The sequence below is a fragment of the Anas platyrhynchos genome, chromosome 14 (genome assembly GCF_047663525.1).
Source record: "Anas platyrhynchos isolate ZD024472 breed Pekin duck chromosome 14, IASCAAS_PekinDuck_T2T, whole genome shotgun sequence".
Classification (NCBI taxonomy): domain Eukaryota; kingdom Metazoa; phylum Chordata; class Aves; order Anseriformes; family Anatidae; genus Anas; species Anas platyrhynchos.
The window spans coordinates 9,581,807-9,602,963 of NC_092600.1; the positions used below are offsets into that span (position 1 = coordinate 9,581,807).

Here is a 21,157-nt window from a genome sequence, read left to right on the forward strand (position 1 = left end):
GATGTGCCGGGGTTTGGGGTCACACAGCACAGGACAGCAAGCAGGGAGCAGGCACCCATGGGTGCCACCCCACGAGCTCCATCCCTATCCATGCACACAGCTGGCACGTGGCTGTATCGGTGTGGGGCTCCCCAGCAGCGGGAGCAGCCCGATGGTGGGAGATTTAATGAGATCCCCATCTCACCAACGTGCCCCTCGCCGTGCTGTGCTGGCTGTGGCTCTGCCCTGCGTTGCTGGCCCTGCGCCGGGGCAGGTGGAGGCTGCGGTGCGGGCTGGAGAGCAGCGCTGGCTTCACACCTGCCTCAGTTCTTGAAGGCAGCGGAGCAGTTGTTAATTGCTCCTGGAGCTGCTAATGAAATTAACTCCACGCGGTGCTCGGAGCCGCTGCCCAGCTCTGCCCCTGCCCAGCCCCTGCTGCTGGGGACAGGGGCAGCTCAGGGACAGGAGATGCTCAGCAGCACTGGAGCTGGCTTGGGATCACCTCGGGCACCCCAAAGCAGCCTCACCCTCCTTGCCCCATGCCCAGGCTGCAGCAAAACACCAGCCTTGGTTGAGGACCTTGGCTGGATGGCACCCAGTGCTTGTGTGGGGACAGTGCGGGGTGGTGGCAAAGTGGGGCCTCGCTGCCCGCTGGGTGCCCATGGGTGGCACGTGTCCTCTCAAAACAGTGTCCCCGGGTCTGTGACACCTCCAAGTGCAAGCTGGTGCTTGCTGGGGGCACCCCGCACCCCAGTATACATGCTGGTGCCCGGTGGGCTGGGGGACCCCTGCCCATCACGAGGGGCAGCAGGGGCTGGGGGAGAGGGGAGCACAGGAGGCACAGCGGGGTCTGGGCACCGTGCGGGGAGGGGGGCGGCGAGCACAGCTCACCCCCGCTGGGAGCTCTGCCGCACCCGTGGGTGCCACCCGTGGGTGCCGTCCCCCGCAGGGACGCGGTGCAGGGGGAGGGCTGAGCCCACCCGTGCGTCCCCGGGCCGGGCAGCGCCGTGCCGGAGGGCGGCGCACGGGGCGGACAGCGGGGTGCCGAGCCGTGCCGAGCCGTGCCGAGCCGTGCCGGGGTGCGGGGCGGGGGCGGCCGTGCCCGCTCGGTGGTGGCGGCGGCGGGGGCGCGCCCAGCTGTTGCGCCGTCCCTCCCGCGGGCGGGTCCGCGCTCGGCCGCCCCGCATTGGCGGCGCCGGGCGGAGCGGTGCGGGGCGGCGCGGCGCGGGCGGCAGCAGCGGCGGGGCCGGGGCCGGGGCCGGGGCCGGGGCCGGGGGCTCCATGGCCCGCTGAGGGCGCCGCGGAGCGCGGCCGCCTGCTCGCTCGGCCCGCAGCGCTCCGCGGGGCGCGCCATGGGTGCGCGGCCGCGCCGCCGCCGGGCCCCCGCCGCCTCCTCCGCCGCCGCCGCCGCCGCCGTCGTCGCCGCCGCGCCGGGACCGCTCGGCGCCCTGCTCGCCGCTGCCCTCCTGGCCGCCGCCGGTGAGTCCCCGGGCAAGGTCACCCCCGGGACAGCATCCCCGGGAGGGCAGCGGGGGGGACCCTCCGGGATGGGTGCCCGGCCGGGTGTGGGGGTGCTGGGGGCTTAGGGGGGGTCCTCCCCTCCTGCCGCCGTGCCGTGCTGTGCCGTGCCGTGCCCGGTGCACACTGCATCCCGATCCCCCCCCCCCCCCCCCCGGGCTGCGGAGCGCCAGGGCACCGCCTGGCCGCGGGGTGCCGGCTGGCCGGGCACGGGGATGGTGCTGTGCGCCCTGCCCCGAGCCGGGCACTGCCGCCCCCTCCCCACGCCCACGCGGGGCCGCACACGCGTGTCCCCCCCCTACAACCGCCTCGCCCCCTTGGCTCCGCTCCCCGCCCCCCGCGGAGCCCGCAGTGGAGCTGCTCCGCGTGGGGGGTCCTCGCCCAGCGCGGGGGGTCCCTGCCTGCCCCGGCACCTGGCGGGACGCGGGGGACCGTGGCGGAGGGGACAGGGCTGCTGTCACCCCCGGGTGGGGATGGGGGGGCGCCTGGGGGGGCGAGGAATGGGGTGCGTGGGGCTGCGTCGGTGCTGGTGCAGCCGCGCACGGTCCGGAGCCCGCTACGCCCCGTGCGCCCGCAGCCCCGGGGCTGGGACACGGAGGGAGGAGGGGGAGCTGCCGTGCCGGGATCCCCCCCCACGGCGGGCCGGGGGCTGCGGGGTGGGCGCGGGGGTGCCCGCGGTGGCGGCGGCTCCTGGCAGGTGTCACGTTAGCCTGGAAGTGGCGGCTGCAGACAAAGGACCGAGCAGGGGGAGGGGAGCTGCACCCGAGCTGGACGTGCGCTCTGCTGGGGGCCCCGGGGCGGGGGGGGCTCCTATGCACCCTGGGGGTCCCGGCCACCACCCCTCCTGCCACCAGCACAGACGTCCCCTCGCCTGGCCTCGATGTGCCAGGCAGGCGCGGTGGCACCCGGGTGGGCTGAGCGGGTACGCACCCCAACAGCGTGGGGGGGCTGCAGCCCCCGTGTTACCCGCACGTATCCTTCCTGGCTGGGCACCGCGGGGACCCTGCGCCCAGTGCTCCCAGCACAGCCCCGTCTGCAGAGGGACGCTGCGGGGCCAAGCACGGTGGGTGGCACGCTGCCCTCCCTGGGGGGCAGCCCCCGTGGGTGCAGGGCACCCCGTACGCAGGGTGCTGTGGGCACCAGCACCCAGCCAGGCAAGGAGCGGGGCTGTCCCCGTGGTGACCCACAGACGGAGGGTGGTGGGACGGTGGGTGCGCCCCGTGCCGGGTGTGCAGAGGGAAAAATGGGGAGCCGGGGGGGGCGGCGGTGCCAGCGCTGGCTCGGGGCAGTGCGGTGCAGGAGCTCGCCCGCCGCTGCCGCTCGCTTGGCAGGCAGCTCACAGCCGGCCGCGGCGCGACCGATCCCAGCCACCTGCACGGCTGCTGCTCGGCACAGACACGGTGGGGCTGGGCCTCGGTGCTCTGGGTGCTTCTCCAGCCCGGCACGGCACAGCATGGCATGGCACAGCATGGCACAGCATGGCACAGCATCCCTTCCCCAGGGATGTGAGGTACTGGTGCAGGACAGGGGAACCCAGGTGTCCGGGCAGGGGGCCCTGCCTGCAGCCGTGGAGCGCTGTCTCCGGACCTTGCTGGGCTCCTGGTGCCCGCAGGGATGGGCAGGAGCAGATCCACGGGCAGCAGGGTGCTGAGGGGCCAGGGCTGCACCGCTCAGCTGCTGCTCTGGTGGGTGGCAAGGACACGGGACAGGATCCAACCCTGGAGCTACCCTGGCCCATCACTACCTGAGGACCCTTCCCTTTCCCCTTCCCCTTTGCATCTACAGCAGCTGGTGCTCACCCCCCCCAAATTCATCCAGGCCCCAGTGCATCCCCTGCCCCCAGGGCACATCCCCATCACACCGACATCCCTGGGGGCAGCTGTGGGCTGGGGGCACAGCTCTTACCACGCATTGAGCCACGCAGTGCTGCCAGCTTCACTCGGCTTCCAGAGCCCCCCTGGCTCCACAGGGCACCCCCAGACCACTGCACCCCCATCCTCGCAGCCCCCCCAGCTCGCTGCATCCCAGGGCAGGCTCAGCAGCGGGGCGGGCAGCAGGACAGGGCGCCGGGCAGGGCTGGCGCACGCGGGGCGGCCGGGAAGCTGCCGTGCCAGCTGTCAGCGCGAGCGCGGCAGACGCAGCCTGCCCAGGGCTGTTTGTTCTGGCTCGGTGCCACGTGGGGCTGGCACTACATCAAACCTGGCGGAGCCTGGCAGGTGCTTGCAGGAGGGGACCGGGGCGCTGCCGGTGCCTCTCGGGGCTCAGCACCTTCGCAGCCACCCCTGGCACCTCGCAGCCGTGGGCGCACCCAGGGTCCGGTGCCCCCCCCCGGGGTGATGGCACCGTGCGTGTCCCACCCTGCCCTGCACCCTCGGTGCCAGCACTGCTCCGGCTGTCGGCACCATCGCTGCTCCTGCAGGTCGAGTGTCTGCCCGCCGGCAGCACGGGGTGGGCTGGCTCCACGCTGGGACCCCCTCCTGGCCACGGGTGAGGGGCTCAAGCCCCAGCCCCCTCCTGGCCAGCCCTGGCTGCTCTCGGTTGTGGCGTGCTGCGGCTGCTGGTCACAGCCGTGGGGCACGGAGCTGTGGGTGGGATGGGGCCGGACCCCGGCACCTGGGACCGTGGTGTGGCCAGAGGGGCCTTCCCCGGCCTCCCACCTGGCTCCCTCCCGCTGCGGCCGGGGACCCAGCGCTGAGGGTGACCTTGACGCTCCTCCCGGCGGGGACAGAGTGCGGTCAGAGCGTTTGTTCTTTACTGTCAATTAGAGGAGAGCCAGAAAAGCCGCTCGGCTCCCCCAGGCTGGGTCCCAACCCCACCACAGCCCGGACCAGCGCAGCCCCCAGGCAGCGCATCACACCGGGCCCCTCTCCCCGTGCAGCGCTCCGATTGCTGCACGTTGGGGCTGGCACGGCTTGGCACGGGTCCTGGCGGGGGGCTCAGTGGGCACCGGGGGCTGGCTGGGAGCAGAGCTCTGTGCTACAGGGCAGCAGGGCCGAGAGAGGCTCTGGGGTGCCCTGGGTGCCCACCGCTGGCTGCAGGGGCTGGTGGCACCCAGAGCTGGTGGCACCCAGAGCTGGTCCGCAGAGAGGTGAGAGGCTGCTGCCCCCTGCTGCTTTGCTGGCACCCCGTTGTCCCCAAAACCCGGCTGTGGGGCGGCATGTTGGAGGCGTGGGCATGCTTCGGACCACGCACCTTGGCAGCCCCGTTGGCGGGCGCTGGGGCGGCGCGAGGGTGCAGCCCGCGGAGCTGTGCCCGCACTGGCACATGCTAATTGCATGTAATGGGGAGAATGTTATCAGCTAAAATCCGTAATTAGGCAGTTCCATTGTCATGCAAACCCGCCTGACTAATTCATTCATAACAACCGCACGCTTAATCAGCGCCCAGACGCTGCCACGCGCTCGCCGGGAGCCGGGCACCCTGCGGCCCCCACGCAGCCGCTGCAGCACCACGGGACGTGGCCATGGGGCTGGCACCCGTGGGGGTGGCACCCGTGGGGCGCATGCCAGGGTCTCCCGTGGCCATCCTGTGGGGTGGTGCCAGGCACTGGGACGCTGGGACACGCTGTCGGGGAGTGGCACCGTGCCCGTGGCACACGGCCGTGCCCTGCAGCACTCGGGGACGCGTTGGCGCCCTGTGCCCGCTGTCCCTGCTGCCCGGGGCTTGCCGCACACCAGACTGGCCCGGAGCCGGGCTGCGCTGCCCGGCCTTGGCATCCGACCCTGCTGGCTCGCTGCCCGGATGGAGCTGGCACCAGCACCTGGCTGGCATCTCCGCGCGGTGCCACCTCGGCACCCGCCAAAGGGGACCCCGTACCCAGGCTGTGTGGGGCGCACGGGGCTGGCACCCCCAGGCCCTCCTGGGCACAGCAGGACCGGCGTCCTCCGCCCCCCAGCACCCGCCTTTCCCTCGTTTAGGCGGGCGCAATCAGCAGCAATTATTGCTTTAATTACCTGCTGCCGGGGCGCAGGCCGGGCGCCTGCGAAGTGCGAGGAAATCTTTCATTTTAATGGAGTGCCAGGCCTGGCGCGGGCCACGATTTATGGGGCTCCAGCTGGGGATTTAATTTGCCGGCTGCAATGCCCGCGGTGGTGCGGGGAGGTCCCCGGGGGGGCGCAGCCGGCGGGGGCAGGGGCTGGCACCCAGGTCCCCACCCCACACGGTGCCGTGGTGGCCGAGGGGCTGCGGGCAGGGGATGGGGGTGGCACGGCGAGCTGGTGGCACGGGGCCGGCGCTGCTGCGGCCGCTCGCGGGCAGGCTCTCCTCGCCAAGAACACGCTGACCTTCCCCGCGTCTCCTCGCAGCAGGCACCGGCGCGCCGCGCTCAGCACCGCCGGGGAGCTCAGAACTGATGCTGGGAGCAGGATCAGTCCCTTGAGGAGCAGTGGGGCCAAGCTGGGGGGTGGGGGGCACAGCCCCGGGGTGGGGGTGTGATGGGTTCTGGCAGGGTCCCCTCCCCACTGGGGCACCCTGCAGTGTCACTCTGCCCAGTGGCTGCAGTGCACCCGGTGTTTGGTGCTGGGGGGCTCTGGCACTACGTGGAGGGGCCCCCAGGGGTGGCAGCACCTGGGGGGGGGGGGCACAGGGAGCAGCGGGGGCTGCGCGTGGCAGGGCCGGGTGCCCACATCCCCCCTGGAAGGGCAGGGGGTGGCCAGCCCCGCAGCACCCCCTCCACACCCTGAGTTTCCCCAGCACGCTGCCCCTTTGTTAGGCCCGCCGCTGCGCTTGTTAGCCCACGTGGGTGGGGGATAATTGATAATAAAGCCCCGCTTAATGCACTAGGTTTACCGGCGGTGATTTATCGGCGCTGGGAGCGCGCCGCCGTCCCAATTACCCGTTCCGCTGCCGAGACAGCGGCTGGCCGGGGCCATGACGAGCAGGACCAGCACCCCCCTGTCCCCCCCCCCCAGTCCCCGTGTCCCCCACCCTCCTCAAGTTAGGCGGCTCCCTTTGCCAAGGTGACATAAGCATCTCGCCTGTTTCCATGGCGACGCAGCGGCAGGTGAGCGGCGAGGCCGCGCGGTGTGGGAGCCCGGCGCAGTGCCGCGTGGGGGGCCCGATGGTGCCCACGCTGCACGGGACGCCCACGGCGGGTGGGGTGGGGTGGGGTGCCCGCGGTCTGTGGGACGCCCACAGGACGTGGGGGTGTCCGTGGTGTGCGTTGGGGGCACGCTGGGTTTTGGGTGGCTGTGCCGTGGGGTGCCCGTGGTGCATTGGAGAGAGCCACGATGTGCTTGGGGTGCCCGTGGGGCTTGGGGGGGCCCACAGCATGGTCCCCCCGCTCCCTTGCCAGGGTTCCAGGCCAGCTCCGTCCCCCAGCCCTGCCCATGGCTGAAGACCAGCAGTGCCTCGACTGGGTGGCAGCGTGGTAGAGCCCCCCTGGTGCTCAGCACGGTGCCAAGCAGCAGGGTGGTGTCCCTCCGGGGGGCTCCAGGGGTCTGCCTTGTGCTCAGTGCCCATCCCACCCTGCCCTCGAGGCGCTGGTGGCCCCGTTGAGTGGGGAGCCGGGGTGGGGGGTCCTGTCCATGCTGCACCCACCCGTGGTGCTGCCGCCCCCCACCCCTCTGCTTGACCACGATGGGCAGTGCCCGGCTCAGCGCCCTCCGTGCTCATTCCGTGTGTGATTAAGGGCAGAGCCCTGGAGCGCCACGAGCCCGTTAACCCACGTGCCAGCCGCAGCCCGGCAGCTTTATTGCTGTGCAGAGCAACCCGCTTAGTTCAGAAATAAAGCCTTTGGAGCTGGGTTGCCTCTCTGCCCATCGCAGCCCCCCCCCAGCACAGCATGGGGCCCCACGTGCCGGCACCCAGGGGTGCACGGGAAGGAGGCAGCAGCGCGATGGGTGCTGTGGGGTGAGCCACGGGGGCTGCAGTGACCCTGTCACCGCCGGCACGCGTCGGGGGGACACGCAGCCCCTGCCCGTGCCGTGACCCCCCCAGGCTGCAGCTGGGGGTGGGTGTCATTAAACCGGTGAAATATGAAATGCCTGTGTATCCCGGACAGGGGTTTTAATTAAATTAATTGCTAGCGACATTGTAAAAGTGCTGATGGGGTAATAACTGGCGCGTTATGGTGGCCGTTTATCTTCGCCGCGTAAATGAGCTGCTGCACCTTGCCCGTCCCGCTGGGCACCGCGGCCGGGCTTGCTCAGCGCCCGCTCCCTGGCCTGGAGGGGCCCGATCCGGCCCGGGGGGGGGACAGCAGGGCACGGAGCCCCCCAGGAGACTCAGCCAGGGCCCAAGGGACACCCGTGTCCCCCGTGTCCCTGCTGTGCAGGCGGCGCTGCCCGGGTGGGGAGGGGGACCCCGAGGCTGGCGGCGAGTTGGGGGCACGGCGGGCACGCGGGGGGCGGCAGGCGGTTGCCAAACGAAGGCACTTAATTACTGCGCATTCCATCCCATTTAATTGCTTATTAAATCCTAACCAGCCAATTAGCAGCAGCAATTACAGCTTCATTCAGTGACACAATCGCTATTTTATCGTTTGTTAATCAAATGCTTATTTAGAGCCCTGTTTTATTAACTCTTTCCACAGCGGGCGCCTGCGCGGGGCGGGAGGAGCGGGGGCGCCGGCTGCGGGGGCACACGGCTGCCTGCAGGGCTGGGGGACACGGCCACCACCACGTGCCACGTCCCCAGCGCTGCTGTCCCCACACCGTCCTGTCCTTGGGGTGGCTCCCACAGCCCCCCAGGCAATGCCAAGGGATGCTCAGCCCCACCAGGGATCAACCTGCATGGCCTGACCCATCCTCACCACCCTGGGGACACTTGGGGATGGCCACCCCCCGTGTGCCAGCTCCTGGGAAGTGACACAGGACGTGGCACGCCACCGTGTCACCCTACACCGTGTCCCTGTGGCACGGCAGTGGGGTGCGCACCCTGCTGGCTCCCACCTCGCCGGGATGCAGCGGGGCAGGATGCGGCCCCTGCGGCGTGCAGGGGAAGGGGGGCAGCGGGCGCCTGCAGCGCCCCGGGAGGAGTGAGCGATGTCCCTTATTGGTCACACTACATTTCCTTTTCATTAGCACTAAGTGCGGACATGAGGGATCGGCGCGGGTTCAGTGGGCGCAGCCGCCGCGCTGCTCCTCTCGCTGATGGATGGCGGGGCCGGGGGGGGGGCTGCCGGGGCTGCCGCAGTGCTGGCGGCAGGGGGAGGCGGCCGCGGGGCTTGGGGTCACCGGTGGCCCCAGAGGTGGCCGAGCCCCCGTGTCCCTGCAGGTGCTCAGCAGAGCGCGACCGTGGCCACCCCCGTGTCCGGTGCGTCCCCGGACCTGCTGCCCCGCTTCCTGCTGGAGCCCGAGGACGTGTACATTGTGAAGAACAAGCCGGTGAGCCTGGCCTGCCGGGCCACCCCCGCCACCCAGATCTACTTCAAGTGCAACGGCGAGTGGGTGCACCAGGGCGACCACGTCACGCAGCACAGCACCGACCGCAGCACTGGTGAGCGCCGGCTCAGCCACCGTGGCTCCTGGTGGCTGCCACGGTTGCAGGGAGCCATGCGCAGCCCTTTTAGGGGGTTGCACGGGGCTGGGGACCTGTGGGGAGCTTTTCTGGGTGGCCAGTGCTCACGTGCTGCCTCCCGTCCCAGGGCTGCCCGTGATGGAGGTGCGCATCGAAATCACCCGCCAGCAAGTGGAGAAGATCTTCGGGCTGGAGGAGTACTGGTGCCAGTGCGTGGCATGGAGCTCCTCCGGCACCACCAAGAGCCAGAAGGCCTTTGTGCGCATCGCCTGTGAGTGTTCGGGGCCGCCCCGGCGGGTCCCCAGGCAGGGCAGGGCACATGGGGTGCTGGCCCCTATAACGGGGTGCTGCGCCCCCCCCCCAGATCTGCGCAAGAACTTCGAGCAGGAGCCAACGGCCAGGGAGGTGTCCATCGAGCAGGGCATCGTGCTGCCGTGCCGCCCCCCCGAGGGTATCCCCCCCGCCGAGGTGAGCCACGGGACGAGGCGTCAGGGGCCAACGTGTGCCCTTTCCTTGTGGGGATGCCGTGGGCGCTCCCTGAACGGGCTCCCAGCGACGTCCCCGTGCCCACAGGTGGAGTGGCTGCGCAACGAGGAGCTGGTGGACCCGGCGCTGGACGCCAATGTCTACGTGACGCCGGAGCACAGCCTGGTGCTGCGGCAAGCCCGCCTGGCCGACACCGCCAACTACACCTGCGTGGCCAAAAACATCGTGGCCCGCCGCCGCAGCGCCTCGGCCGCCATCACCGTCTACGGTACGGCCCCGCCGTGCCGCCCCCCCGCCCCGCTGTGCCACCCCGATGTCACTGTCCCCGTCCCCCGGCGTCCCCCCCGGCCCGGCGGGCGCTGACGGGTCCCTCTCCACCCAGTGAACGGCGGCTGGTCGACGTGGACGCAGTGGTCGGGCTGCAGCACCAGCTGCGGACGGGGCTGGCAGAAGCGGAGCCGGACTTGCACCAACCCCACGCCCCTCAACGGGGGGGCTTTCTGTGAGGGCCAAAACGTGCAGAAAAGCGCCTGCACCACCCTCTGCCCAGGTACCCGCCGTGCCCGCGGCACCGCCTGCGCCCCACCGCACCCAGCGTCGCGCCCACCCCGCTCGTCTCGTCCTCCCACCCCTGTGTGTGTGTCCGTCTGTCCGTCCCAGCCCCGGGGCAGGGGAAGGGGTGCTGGGGGGGGTGCCAGCGAGGCGCTGACCCCCGCTGTGCCCACAGTGGATGGAGCCTGGTCAGAGTGGAGCAAGTGGTCGGTGTGCGGGACCGAGTGCACGCACTGGCGGAGCCGCGAGTGCTCGGAGCCCGCGCCGCGCAACGGGGGCCAGGAGTGCCACGGCGCCGAGCTGGAGACCCGCAACTGCACCTCCGAGCTCTGCAGCCCCGGTGAGTGCCACGGGGTGGGGGGGGCGCGCCGAGGAATGGGGGAACAGGGACACGGAGCTGCACCTCTGGGTGCTGACGCCCTGCCCCGCGCAGCCGCCCAGGGCGCTGAGGACGTGGCGCTGTACGTGGGGCTGATCGCCGTGGCCGTGTGCCTGGTGCTGCTGCTGCTGGTGGGCGTGCTGGTGTACTGCCGCAAGAAGGGGGGCCTGGACGCCGACGTGGCCGATTCCTCCATCCTCACCGCCGGCTTCCAGCCCGTCAGCATCAAGCCCAGCAAGGCGGGTGAGCGAGGGGGACAGGGCTGCGTGCCCGCCCTGCCACCTGCACGCTGCTGGGACACGGCGTGCCCTGCTCCCTGGGGTGGCAGTTTCCTGGGGTAGGGCTCTGGGGAGGGACTGTGTGCTCCGTGTCTCCCTGGGTAGGAGCTCTGTGCGCTGTGGGGTCTCTGGGAAGTGGCTTTGTGTCCCTGCTGCTGGGATAGGGGCTCTGTTATAGGGTCCCTGGTGGTGGGTCAGTGCTTTGTATCCCATAGGGCCCCTGGCTGTGGGTAGGGGGCTCTACATCCCAGAGGGTTCCTGGGCACAGGGTTGGTGCTGGGTGCTCCTTGGACCCCTGGGGGTGGCTGCGCCCTGTAGGGTCTGTGCTGTGGGTCAGGGTCTCAACAGCCTTTGGCCCCCCAGGGGTGGCTGTGCCCCATCAGATCCTTCCCGTGGGGCTGGGGCTGTGCCCCCCACAGCCCCTGGGACAGCTGCACCCCGACGCGAGGGCAGCAGCACCACGGCCCCCGCTCTGTGCCGCAGACAACCCCAGCCTGCTCACCATCCAGCCCGACCTCAGCACGGCCACCATGACCTACCAGGGCTCGCTGTGCCCGCGCCAGGACGGCCCCGCCAAGCTCCAGCTGCCCAACGGGCACCTGCTGAGCCCACTGGGCGCTGGGCGGCACACGCTGCACCACAGCTCGCCCGCCGCCGAGGGCGCCGACTTCGTGGCCCGGCTCTCCACCCAGAGCTATTTCCGCTCCCTGCCCCGCGGCAACACCAACATGGCCTACGGCACCTTCAACTTTTTGGGGGGGCGCCTCATGATCCCCAACACAGGTACGGTGGGTGCCGGGGGGCTGCCCGATGGCTGTGTACGGGGTGCAGGGATGGGGGGGCTCAGCCTGCTGCCTGCGTTCCCCCATCACCACCAGGCATCAGCTTGCTGATCCCACCCGATGCCATCCCGCGGGGGAAGATCTACGAGGTCTACCTGACGCTGCACAAGCACGAGGAGGTGAGGTAGGTGCCGGGGCCACCGGGTATCAGGGCTGCAGGGGTGCCGGCTATGCTCATCGCCCCAAAAAAAACTCCTGTGTCCCCCCCAGGCTGCCCCTAGCCGGCTGCCAGACGCTGCTGAGCCCCATCGTCAGCTGCGGCCCCCCCGGCGTCCTCCTCACGCGCCCCGCCATCCTGGCCATGGGGCACTGCGTGGAGGCCAGCGCTGAGAACTGGAGCCTGCGGCTGAAGAAGCAGTCGTGCGAGGGCACGTGGGAGGTGAGCACCCCGCCGGAGGTGGTAGTGATGGGGAGGAGGACCCCACCCTACACTGGGGGCTTTTTTTTTTTTTTTTTTTGGCGTGGGGCTGCATCTGCCGGTGCCGCAGGACGTGCTGCAGCTGGGCGCGGAGCCGTGCACGGAGCTGTACTACTGCCAGCTGGAGGCGCAGGCCTGCTACATCTTCACGGAGCAGCTGGGGCGCTTCGCCCTGGTCGGGGAGTCCCTCAGCATGGCAGCCTCCAAGCGCCTCAAGCTGGTCCTGTTCGCGCCCGCCGCCTGCCCCTCGCTCGAGTACAACATCCGCGTCTACTGCCTCAGCGACACCCAGGACGCGCTCAAGGTACCGGGGCTCCCCGCCCTGTGCCGGGATTTTTTTTTGGGGGAGGGTTGGGGGGGTCTGCGCCCCACTGCCCGACCTCCTGCCCACGCCACCAGGAGGTGATCCAGCTGGAGAAGCAGATGGGGGGGCAGCTGATCGGGGCCCCCCGCGTGCTGCACTTCAAGGACAGCTACCACAACCTGCGCCTCTCCATCCACGACATGCCCAGCTCGCTCTGGAAGAGCAAGCTGCTCGCCAGCTACCAGGTAAGGGGAACAGGGTGGGGGGCAGGTCCTGGTTTTGGCACCCAGAGAAAGGATGGGGGGGTCCCCGCTGCCGTGACCGCCCTCGCCCCGCTGCAGGAAATCCCCTTCTACCACATCTGGAGCGGGCTGCAGCCCTACCTGCACTGCACCTTCACCCTGGAGCGCCTCAGCCCCAGCACCTGCGAGCTGGCCTGCAAGATCTGGATCTGGCAGGTGGAGGGCGACGGGCAGAGCTTCACCATCAACTTCAACATCGCCAAGGTGAGGGCAGGGTGGGGGGACCCCCCCCAGCACCCCTGGGACGAGCTCACCCCCGTGGTGCTCTCCCCTGCAGGACACGAGGTTTTCGGACTGGCTGGTCCCCGACAGCGAGGTGGGCTCCCCGGCCCTGGTGGGTCCCAGTGCCTTCAAGATCCCCTTCCTCATCCGCCAGAAGATCATCAGCAGCCTGGACACGCCGTGCGCCCGGGGAGCCGACTGGAGGACGCTGGCCCAAAAACTCAACCTTGACAGGTGCTGTGGGGATGGGGACGGGGACAGGGGGGTGTCCAGCAAAATCCTGCACCCGTGGCACCCCTGGGAGCGGGGTGATGCTGATGGTGAGCTGTCCCCGTTCCTGTACCCTGACGCCATCCCTCTGCCCCGCAGCCATCTCAGCTTCTATGCCTCCAAGCCCAGCCCCACGGCCATGATCCTCAACCTGTGGGAGGCGCGGCACTTCCCCAACGGCAACCTCTCGCAGCTGGCCGCCGCCGTGGCCGAGGTGGGCAAGCAGGACGGTGCCCTCTTCGCCGTGTCCGAGGCCGAGTGCTGAGCCACGGCGAGGCCCCGGCCCCTCTCCCGGGGACCGTGGGGCAGGAGGGGGCCCCGGCCGGCCCCTGGGCCCCGCTGCCCCACGGCTCCCGGCCCGTGCCCGCCGGGAGGGCTGCCCGTGACCGTGGCCGTGGGTGCCGGGCTCGGCGCGGGGCCGGGGTGCGTGCGGGCGCTGGGTTGTGCGTGGTGCGTGCGGTGCCGTCGTGCTGTCTCCGCCCGGGGCTGGGCGGCCCCGGGCCCCGTGCCGTGTTGTGTAAAGACCGTTTTTTTAATTCTGTATTAAGTGCATTCAAGTATTTACACTTGGCCTTATGTACATAGCGGTGCCGCGGGCGGGGGGTCTGGCGGACGTGAATGTAAATAAATTCGATATATATTGCTACGTGCGGCTCTGCCCGGCCGTGCGCGGTGCCCCCCTGGCCCCCTGCCCTCACCCCCAGGAGTCAGAGGTGCGGAGCCAAGAGCTTTATTGGGGGCGAGGAGGGGGACAGGGCTGTCCCTAGGGGCTGGGCTCCCGGCACGCCACGGCCGCCACGAGCGCAGCGCCTTTCCCTGAGCCATCCTCCGACTGCAGGAAGGTGACGGCGCAGTTGGGCGCGAGGTCCTGCAGCATCTGCTGGAGGTTGTGGGAGAAGCTGCGGGGACAGGACGAGGCGGCTGAGCACCAGCAGGGCGGCCCCGTGCCCCCATCCCCTTCCCCGGGGTACTCACTGGGGGTGCATCTTGTACAAGGTGCCGTCCACCCCCACGGTGACGGCCAGCTGGGCCAGGCCCCGGTTCTCCCGCATCTTCTCCACCACGGCGGCCAGGCCGGCGGCGCAGAGCTGGGCCGCCCGCAGGGACACGGTCTGGCACACCTCGCGCACCAGCACGCTGTCCTCGAAGCTGGCGTCCAGCTCCAGGTCCCTCAGGATGTCCTGCACGTGCTGCAGGGCCAGCCCGTCGCTGCGCCAGGGCAGGGCCACGGTTAGCATCGCCGTCACCATCCCATTAAATGGGGTGGATTTGGGTCACCCTGCACCCCTCAGCCCCACCACGAGGGCTGCCCGCACTCACGTCTCGATGGTGGAGAGGAACTTGGTCTGGAAGATGTCCTTGGTCTGGAGCTTGAGCGAGGGCTTGCCGCGGAACAGGAGCTGTTTGTCCACCATCGCCAGCAGGATGTGGCGCACGATCTCGCCCAGGTACATGCCGCTGATCAGCTTCTCAAACCTGCCCCAGGCACAGCCCCGGCTGCCTTACTGCCCCCCCCGCCCCCGGAGCCCTGCCCACGCCAGGCCCCTCGCTCACCTCTGCTTGCCCGCGTTGATGGTTTTCTCATCCACCATGCGGTCGAAGGTGGTGAAGATGTCGTCCAGGCAGCCGTTGTCCCCAAAGGCCCCCCACTCCATGTTGATGCACATGCGGCCTTCTTCCCCCTCCACGGTGCCCACGTTCTTCCTCTCCTCCATGTAGCAGGCGTTGGTCCCCGTCCCTGCAGCCCAGCGCCGCTGTCACCCCCCCCAGACCAAGCCCTAGCAGCGCCTGGAGAGAGCTAGGGCAAGGAACGGGAGAGACCCCCGGGTGCAGAGGTGCCCCTCACCCACGATGAGGCCGATTTCACATCTGGGGTCATCGTAGCCGCAGGCCATCATGGTTCCCACGGTGTCGTTCACCACGGCCACCACCTTCAGCGCCAGGTGCTGCAGGCAGGAGATGGGGACACGTGGTGTGGTGGCACCCAAGCTGTCACCAGCAGGGGGTGAGGGGAGGGGTCCCCAGCCCTTCCCCACCTGTTTGCGCTCTGCAGCCTCTCTCAGCAGCTGGACCACGTCCTGCCCCACGCAGCCCGAGGCACTGAAGCCTTTGGTCCAGGTCAGCAGCATGGCCTGGAAGAGAAACAGGAGCAGGGGCCAGGCTGCATTGCACCCGGGGACCCTTCCCATCCCGCGGGGCCAGCGCCGCCCCCCCACCTTATCCAGGCCCAGCTGCTGGCAGGGGAAGGAGAAGGTGAAGCCGAGGGGCAGGACCTGCTCCATCAGGTTCTGCTTGGTCTGGAAGTCCATGATGCACTCGATGATGTGGTCGAAGAGCTGCGGAGAGGGGCTGCGGTCAGGCTGCAGCGACGCAGGGGGGGCTGTCCCCAGGCACGGGCAGCCCCGGGGCATTCCCAGCCCTCGCCCGGTGCCGGAGCCTCACCGCCTCTCCAGTGCCTTGCATTATGGACGTTGGGATGACGTAGATCTCACTGGCCATGTGGATGCCTTCCTCCATCACACGCACCACCAGCACGCGGAAATTGGTCCCCCCAAGGTCCAGCGCCAGAAAGTCGCCTCTCTCTGCGGGGAGCACACCCGGGGGGGGGCGTGAGCGGGGCCAGAGACCCCCCTCTCCCCTCCAAGGGGCTCATTGCCCCGCTCATTTCCCTGTCCCTCACCGGTGCCGTCGGGCGTGTTGCAGACGTAGGTGGGCAGCATGCGGACGGAGGCGTCGGCGTTGCTGTCCCGGCCCAGCCCTCGCTCCATCTCCTGCCTCATCAGCCCCTGGACGCGCTCCAGGTCGGCGCGGCTGAGCCGCAGCGGGGCCAGCAGCTGCTCCACCTCGTGGCGCTGGGTCAACATGCGCTGGGCCACCGCCGTCACCATGGCCACCCCCAGCCCGTTGGTGTCCGCCGCAGGCACCAGGGTGGCTGCGCACTCGGGGGCCAGCAGCCCCGTCACGCTCTGCAGGATCTCCCCAAACCTACGGGGAGGAAGAGGAGGGTGAGGGCCAGGCTTGAGGCATCCCGAGGGGCGTCCTCCCCAGCCAGGAGCCCCTTTTTTCCCCCCCATACCTGGCGTTGGCACGGTACAGCTCGCCGTCCACCCCCACGTTGACCACCAGCCGCTCCAGCTCGCGGCTGCGGCACATGAGGCTGAGGATGGCGGCCAGCCCCATGGCGCTGAGCGCGGCGGCACGGCTCACCACCGCCCGGCAGATCTGCTGCACCCGGCAGCAGTCCCGCTCGCTCGGCTGCAGCCCCAGGGCCTCCAGAGCGCTCCTCGCCTTGGCCATGCCCATCTCGTTGCTGCAAGGCAGAGACACTCAAGGGGCTGCCCGCTCGCGGCCGGGGGCACCCACCCATCAGGCCTCCCAACCACCGGGCACTCACTCCATGATCTCCAGGACCTGCTGGGTCTTGAAGGCGTCCTTGCTCCCCAGGGCGGAGGTGCTGGCCCCGATGAAAAGCGCTTGCTCGGCGGCCAGCATGAGCATGGCGTGCCGGACGATCTCCCCCAGGTAGAGGCCGCCCACCATCTTCTCAAACCTGCGTGTGGCGGGAGTCAGCCCCCTCCCCAGCACAGCCCCACCACCCCCAGCCCTCTCAGAGCACCACGGGGGGGTCCATTCGCTCCTGCTGGCATCCCCATCGCTCCGAGGAGACCCCCGGGGACCCCCCCCTCCCTCGCTGCACCTCCTCTCCCCAGGGTTGGAGGACTCCTGGTCCACGCGGTGGTCGTAGGGGGTGAGCACATCGTTGAGGGCGCCGTCGTCCCCGAAGCGGCCCCACTCGCTGTTGACGCACATCCTGCCGTTGTTCTCCTCCACCACCTCCACCAGCTGCGCCTCGGCCATGAAGCAGCTGTTGGTGCCCGTGCCTGGGGGGGTGGGAGCGAGGTTTGGGGGGGTGCTGAGCGCCGACGCAGCCCCCCCCCAGCAGCGCCGTGCCGCCCCCCGTGGCACCCGCTGCTCACCCATCACCAGGGCGATCTCGCAGGGCTTCCCCCCCCAGCTGCTGGCCATCATGGTGCCCACGGTGTCGTTGAGCAGGGCGATGACTTCCACGTGGTAGAGCTGGCGGGGAGCAGGGCTCGGTCAGCTCCATCCCCAGGGGGGCAGCCCCCAGCCTGGATGGGACCCTCGCCTGGCGCCCCACAGCCCCCCCACACCACCTCCAGCTTGTTGATGGCTGCCTGCAGCAGCTGCACCACGTCCTTGCCCTCCACGTCGCTGCACTGGAAGCCCTTGGACCAGGAGATGAGCTCGGCCTGCACAGAGCACGGGGGGCGAGCTGTTGGCCATCGGCTCGGGGATGTCTCTGTCCCCCCCCCCGGCGAGCTGCCCCGCTCACCTTGCCCAGCCCTGTCTGCCTGCAGCTGAACGGGAAGACGAAGCCCACGGGGAGGCGATGCTGGGGGTTGCCGATTTCCTCCAGGAACTTTTGCACGCATTGGGCGACGAAGTCAAAGAGCTGCGAAGGCAGCGGGTGAGCAGCTGCCCCCCTGCCCCAGCACCCCGGGGTGCAGGAGGTGGTTGGAGCCCCGTGGTGCCATCATTCCCCCCCCCCGCCCCGTACCGCTTCCCCGGTGCCCTGCAGCTTGTCCGCTGGCAGCTCGAAGGTCTTGTACATCAGCTGGGGGCTCTGGTTTCCGTCGCCCAGCAGGGTCACGAACAGGGTGCGGATGTGGCTCTGGCACAGCTCCACCACCATGAGGTCGCCCTTCTCTATGGGGCAGTGGTGGCAGCGTCGGGCAGAGACCAGCCCCCGATCTGCCCCTCGCCCTGAACCAGTGACGCCCACCCCCAGGAAGCAGCAATTCCCCTCCTGAGACCACTGCAGGGCCCCAGGGAGCCGGCTCCTGGCTTCTGTCCCCACATAGGGGCAGCTCCCAGAGCCCACAAGAAGCCCAAGGAGGGGATTCCTGCGGGACCCTTCCCTGGCACCGCGGCGAGGTGCACAGCAGCATGTCCCCTCGCCGGGCTGCCTCACCAGTGCCGTCAGGCGTGGAGCAGATGAAGGTGGGCAGCATGTGCACGGTGCTTTGTGCGTGCGTCTCTTGGCTCAGCCCCTTCTCCATGGCCTCCAGCATGCGGCACTTCACCGCCTGCAGCTTCTCCAGCGAGAGGGTGAGCGACAGCAGCGCCCGTTGCACCTGGGGACAGCGGGTCAGGGCGGGCTGGCAGGACAGAGGGGACAGGGGACATCACACCTTGGGCACGGAGAGGCAGGGACAGGCCTTACCGGCGTGCAGGAGGGGACGTTGTCCTGGTGTCCAAACTGGAAGCTCCCCGGGGCCCTGCGTGGAGGGAGGTGGCGTCACCCAGCGAGCCCCCGGCCGTGCCGCAGCAGCATGGCCAGAGGGGCCTGATCCCGGCCGGGCCTCCCCACCTCCCCTCCGCATCCCTGCCGCAGGGGGCCGAGGTCTGGGCAGCGTCGTGGCTCGGCAGCGTCGTGCCGCCGTCGTGACCGGGCAGCCGGGGGTAGAGGGCACAGCTGTGCCCCACGATGACGATGGAGCAGAGGCTGTCCTCGAGGCCAGGCGCTGCCGAAGGCTGCTGCCCCCACATCATCATGCCCACGCACCTGCAAGAGGCCGGAGGCTGGTCTCTGCCCGGGCAGGGGATGTTTAAAAGCAGGGTGGGGGGGCCCAGCTCTCTCTCCCCGCTTCCCACCCCACAGCCCTGGCCCCACGGCACCCTCACCGGTTGATGGGGGGCAGGCGGCCCCTCTCCCCGTGGGGGCTCCACGGGGTCCTGCCGCCGCGGCTGGGCTGGGAGCCAGGGCGCCTGGGGTTGGACATGGCAGCAGGTGGGGGGCACCCGTTGGTGGCACCCTGGGTGTGCTGGTGGGGGGGGTGGAACCGTTGGTAACGCCACTGCCCGGTGCCCCGGCAACAGAAGGAGAACTCGCCCCCAGGAGCGGGCCCATGGGTGCTGCAATAGGGGACTGGGGGGGTCCAGCCCTGGGGTCCCGCTCGGCGCCCCGCTCCCCCGAGAAGGACGGCACGGCTGCTGCGGGTTTGCTGCAGTTTCATAAAAACATACATAAATATATTTCGGTTTCTTTAACAGGGAGCGAAGCCGCGCAGGCACCTATAAAACACAGTCACTGCTCCGCCTGGTGCTCCCGGCTCGGCTCATGGCGTAGAAAATGTATAAAAGGGGGGTGTGGGAGCAGCGGGAGCAGCCCTCAGAACTTGTGCCTCCTCCGGCGGCAGGCTCGGGGCTGCTGCTGGCTGCCCGAGGGGTGCGCCGAGCGCGGCGCCAAGTCCAGGGAGCAGCCCGGGGCGGGTGGCACTGCGGAGGTGCCGAAAGGGAGGCGCGGGAGGGAGCTGGCGCTGTCCCCGGCCTCCTCATTCTCCTCTTCTTCCTCTTCGGCACGGGCTGGGAGCGCGGGAGGGGAGTGTTGGCTTCCTAGTCCAGCGAGGGGGGTCCCCGCATCACCACCTGCAAGGAGAGGGCACGTCAGCACCCGTGGGGGCAGCACCCTGACACCCCTCCCAAGACCTCGGTGACATGGAGCTGGGCTGTGCCATCACCGGCACATCTTGGGCTGTGCCACAGGTCTGTGGGGCTTCCGAGGGGGTCCAACAGCCCCCTAGCCCCCAGCCCCCTATAAGAAGGCTCCTTCAGCAGGAACATGGAGCTGACACCCCAAAGCCCCAAAAGGGGAGGTCCGGCAGCCCTCATCCCAGCACAAAAAGCAGCTTCCCACCTGCAGACTTGCTCTCCGAGAGCTCCAGCATGCTGAGGAGTCCCCTCTCGTGCCTTCCCACAACCTGCCAAGGGAGAGGAGAACACCGTCACAGCGCTGTCGTGAAGGAAGCTGTCTGGGCACAGACACCGGGGCAGCTTTGGGGCCAGTTAATGGAGCAGAGCCCGGTAAGAAGGGATCCCAGGGGCAGGAAGCCACCCCAAGCCCAGTGAGCAAGCACGGGGCTGTATGGGGCTATCTGGGCACCAAAGACTTTGCCACATCTCGGGCACCTCCCCCAGGCACCGTGCCTTTTGAGGCTTTGTCCTGCTCTGTGGATGTGGCTTGATGCTGTTGGGAAGAGCCTTCCTGCACGGCACAGCCAGACGAGGAACACAGACCTCGTGCCCTCTCTCAGGCCCAGGAAGGTGTGACCACACAGACCAAGGGAAGGGCACTGAGCCTGCCTGCAAAGTCCCCTCTCCTGACGGTTCCCTGCCCCAGAAGGCACTGGCATCCCAGCTGCAGGGCTGGAGCTGCCTAGCACCCCAAAACGGGCCGTGGCAGGAACCCCGTGCTACCAGCAAGAAGCTCCCCAATGGCCCAGGACCCTGACCTGCTCCCCCCTCGGCACGACGCAGTGCCAGAAGAAACCCAGAGCCTTTCTGAGCCACCTGTAGGGCTGCCCACCCCCAGCTCCTTTCTGTGGGGATGGAGTCAAACGTCCCCCACAGAGCCGGTGACACGCAGGAGCAGCCGTGCCCCGCAGCTCCCCGAGCCACGCAGCGCTTGGCTGTGTCCCAGCCAAAACCATCAACCAGAAATCTCATCATTTGCATCTGAATCCCCAAAGGGCTGAGGCCTGTGATGGATTTAAGGGATTATAGGAAACTAAGACATCATGTTGCATCTTCACGCTGAGAATCATTTCTGAGCGCAGGCAAAGCTCAGGCACGAGGGCTCTGCCTGCAGGAGCCAGCGGGAAGGCTCAGAAGACCCCTCCCCACGCTCCCCCCAGACCACCACGAGCAGGACAAGGCCCAGTGGGGGCCAACACCTGGAGGGTGACCGTGCCCCAGCTGCTCCCCGTGCTCCTACCACATCCCCCCAGCGGGCACACCTCCCCATGCTCACTCCCCTGGGATGCTCCAGGCACGGAGCGGCTCCCCCCAGTTTCAGCTCCAAACCTTCCCCGAGGGAAGGGGCCGGTGGATGGAGTCAGATGCGCCTGTCACCCTGCCACCGCCCTCCACGGCATCTATATTCAGCCGAGGGAGGCTGCAGGAGCGAGGCGCGCCGCCTGGCAGCGGGACAGGCTGGCTGCCTGCCTGCTGGAGAGGTTACTGGCAGCGCCGCCGGATTAGCTCACCCCTGGGACCGGTCCATGCTCTCGCAGGAAGGCAACAAGCTCTCTGGCCAGGGCTACCACGAGCAGGGCCAGGCAATCCCGTG

At 69.4% G+C, this 21,157-nt stretch overlaps 3 protein-coding genes across 8 annotated transcripts in view; 1 reads left to right on the top strand and 2 right to left on the bottom strand.

Annotated features, from left to right (window-relative positions):
* The first annotated feature begins 1,178 nt into the window (after window positions 1-1,178).
* On the top strand, window positions 1,179-13,654 carry UNC5A (unc-5 netrin receptor A). 2 transcript variants are annotated; one of them, XM_072023490.1, is made up of 16 exons: window positions 1,182-1,458; window positions 8,713-8,934; window positions 9,083-9,226; window positions 9,320-9,423; window positions 9,529-9,709; window positions 9,824-9,991; window positions 10,169-10,333; window positions 10,427-10,615; window positions 11,134-11,433; window positions 11,529-11,616; window positions 11,703-11,871; window positions 11,981-12,214; window positions 12,310-12,459; window positions 12,556-12,720; window positions 12,794-12,972; window positions 13,108-13,654. In XM_072023490.1, the coding sequence occupies exons 1-16, from the start codon at window positions 1,332-1,334 to the stop codon at window positions 13,271-13,273; spliced, it is 2,751 nt and encodes a 916-aa protein (XP_071879591.1). In that variant the 5' UTR covers window positions 1,182-1,331; the 3' UTR covers window positions 13,274-13,654. The 2 variants fall into 2 exon arrangements, with proteins under 2 accessions (XP_038042494.2, XP_071879591.1); XM_038186566.2 differs by lacking the exon at window positions 9,824-9,991 and having other exon boundaries at window positions 1,179-1,458.
* A 68-nt stretch (window positions 13,655-13,722) lies between these two features.
* Window positions 13,723-18,920, bottom strand: HK3 (hexokinase 3). 2 transcript variants are annotated; one of them, XM_072023486.1, is made up of 20 exons: window positions 18,715-18,920; window positions 18,401-18,595; window positions 18,254-18,308; window positions 18,002-18,164; window positions 17,588-17,736; window positions 17,363-17,482; window positions 17,184-17,279; window positions 16,986-17,085; window positions 16,706-16,889; window positions 16,403-16,558; window positions 16,085-16,318; window positions 15,689-15,993; window positions 15,451-15,590; window positions 15,225-15,344; window positions 15,045-15,140; window positions 14,855-14,954; window positions 14,563-14,746; window positions 14,329-14,484; window positions 13,984-14,217; window positions 13,723-13,907 (listed from the first exon to the last, which is right to left on the bottom strand). In XM_072023486.1, the coding sequence occupies exons 1-20, from the start codon at window positions 18,810-18,812 to the stop codon at window positions 13,772-13,774; spliced, it is 3,021 nt and encodes a 1,006-aa protein (XP_071879587.1). In that variant the 5' UTR covers window positions 18,813-18,920; the 3' UTR covers window positions 13,723-13,771. The 2 variants fall into 2 exon arrangements, with proteins under 2 accessions (XP_071879587.1, XP_071879588.1); XM_072023487.1 differs by lacking the exon at window positions 18,401-18,595.
* Window positions 18,921-19,030: 110 nt separating this feature from the next.
* Window positions 19,031-21,157, bottom strand: part of UIMC1 (ubiquitin interaction motif containing 1) — a 35,877-nt gene continuing 33,750 nt past the window's right edge. For all 4 annotated transcript variants that reach the window (XM_038186568.2, XM_038186569.2, XM_027468067.3 and 1 more), the window contains 2 exons: window positions 19,727-19,790; window positions 19,031-19,458 (listed from right to left, as the gene is read on the bottom strand). In XM_038186568.2, coding sequence (XP_038042496.2) covers window positions 19,202-19,458; window positions 19,727-19,790 — 321 coding nt within the window. In that variant the 3' untranslated portion in view covers window positions 19,031-19,201. The remainder of the gene's footprint in view (window positions 19,459-19,726; window positions 19,791-21,157) is intronic.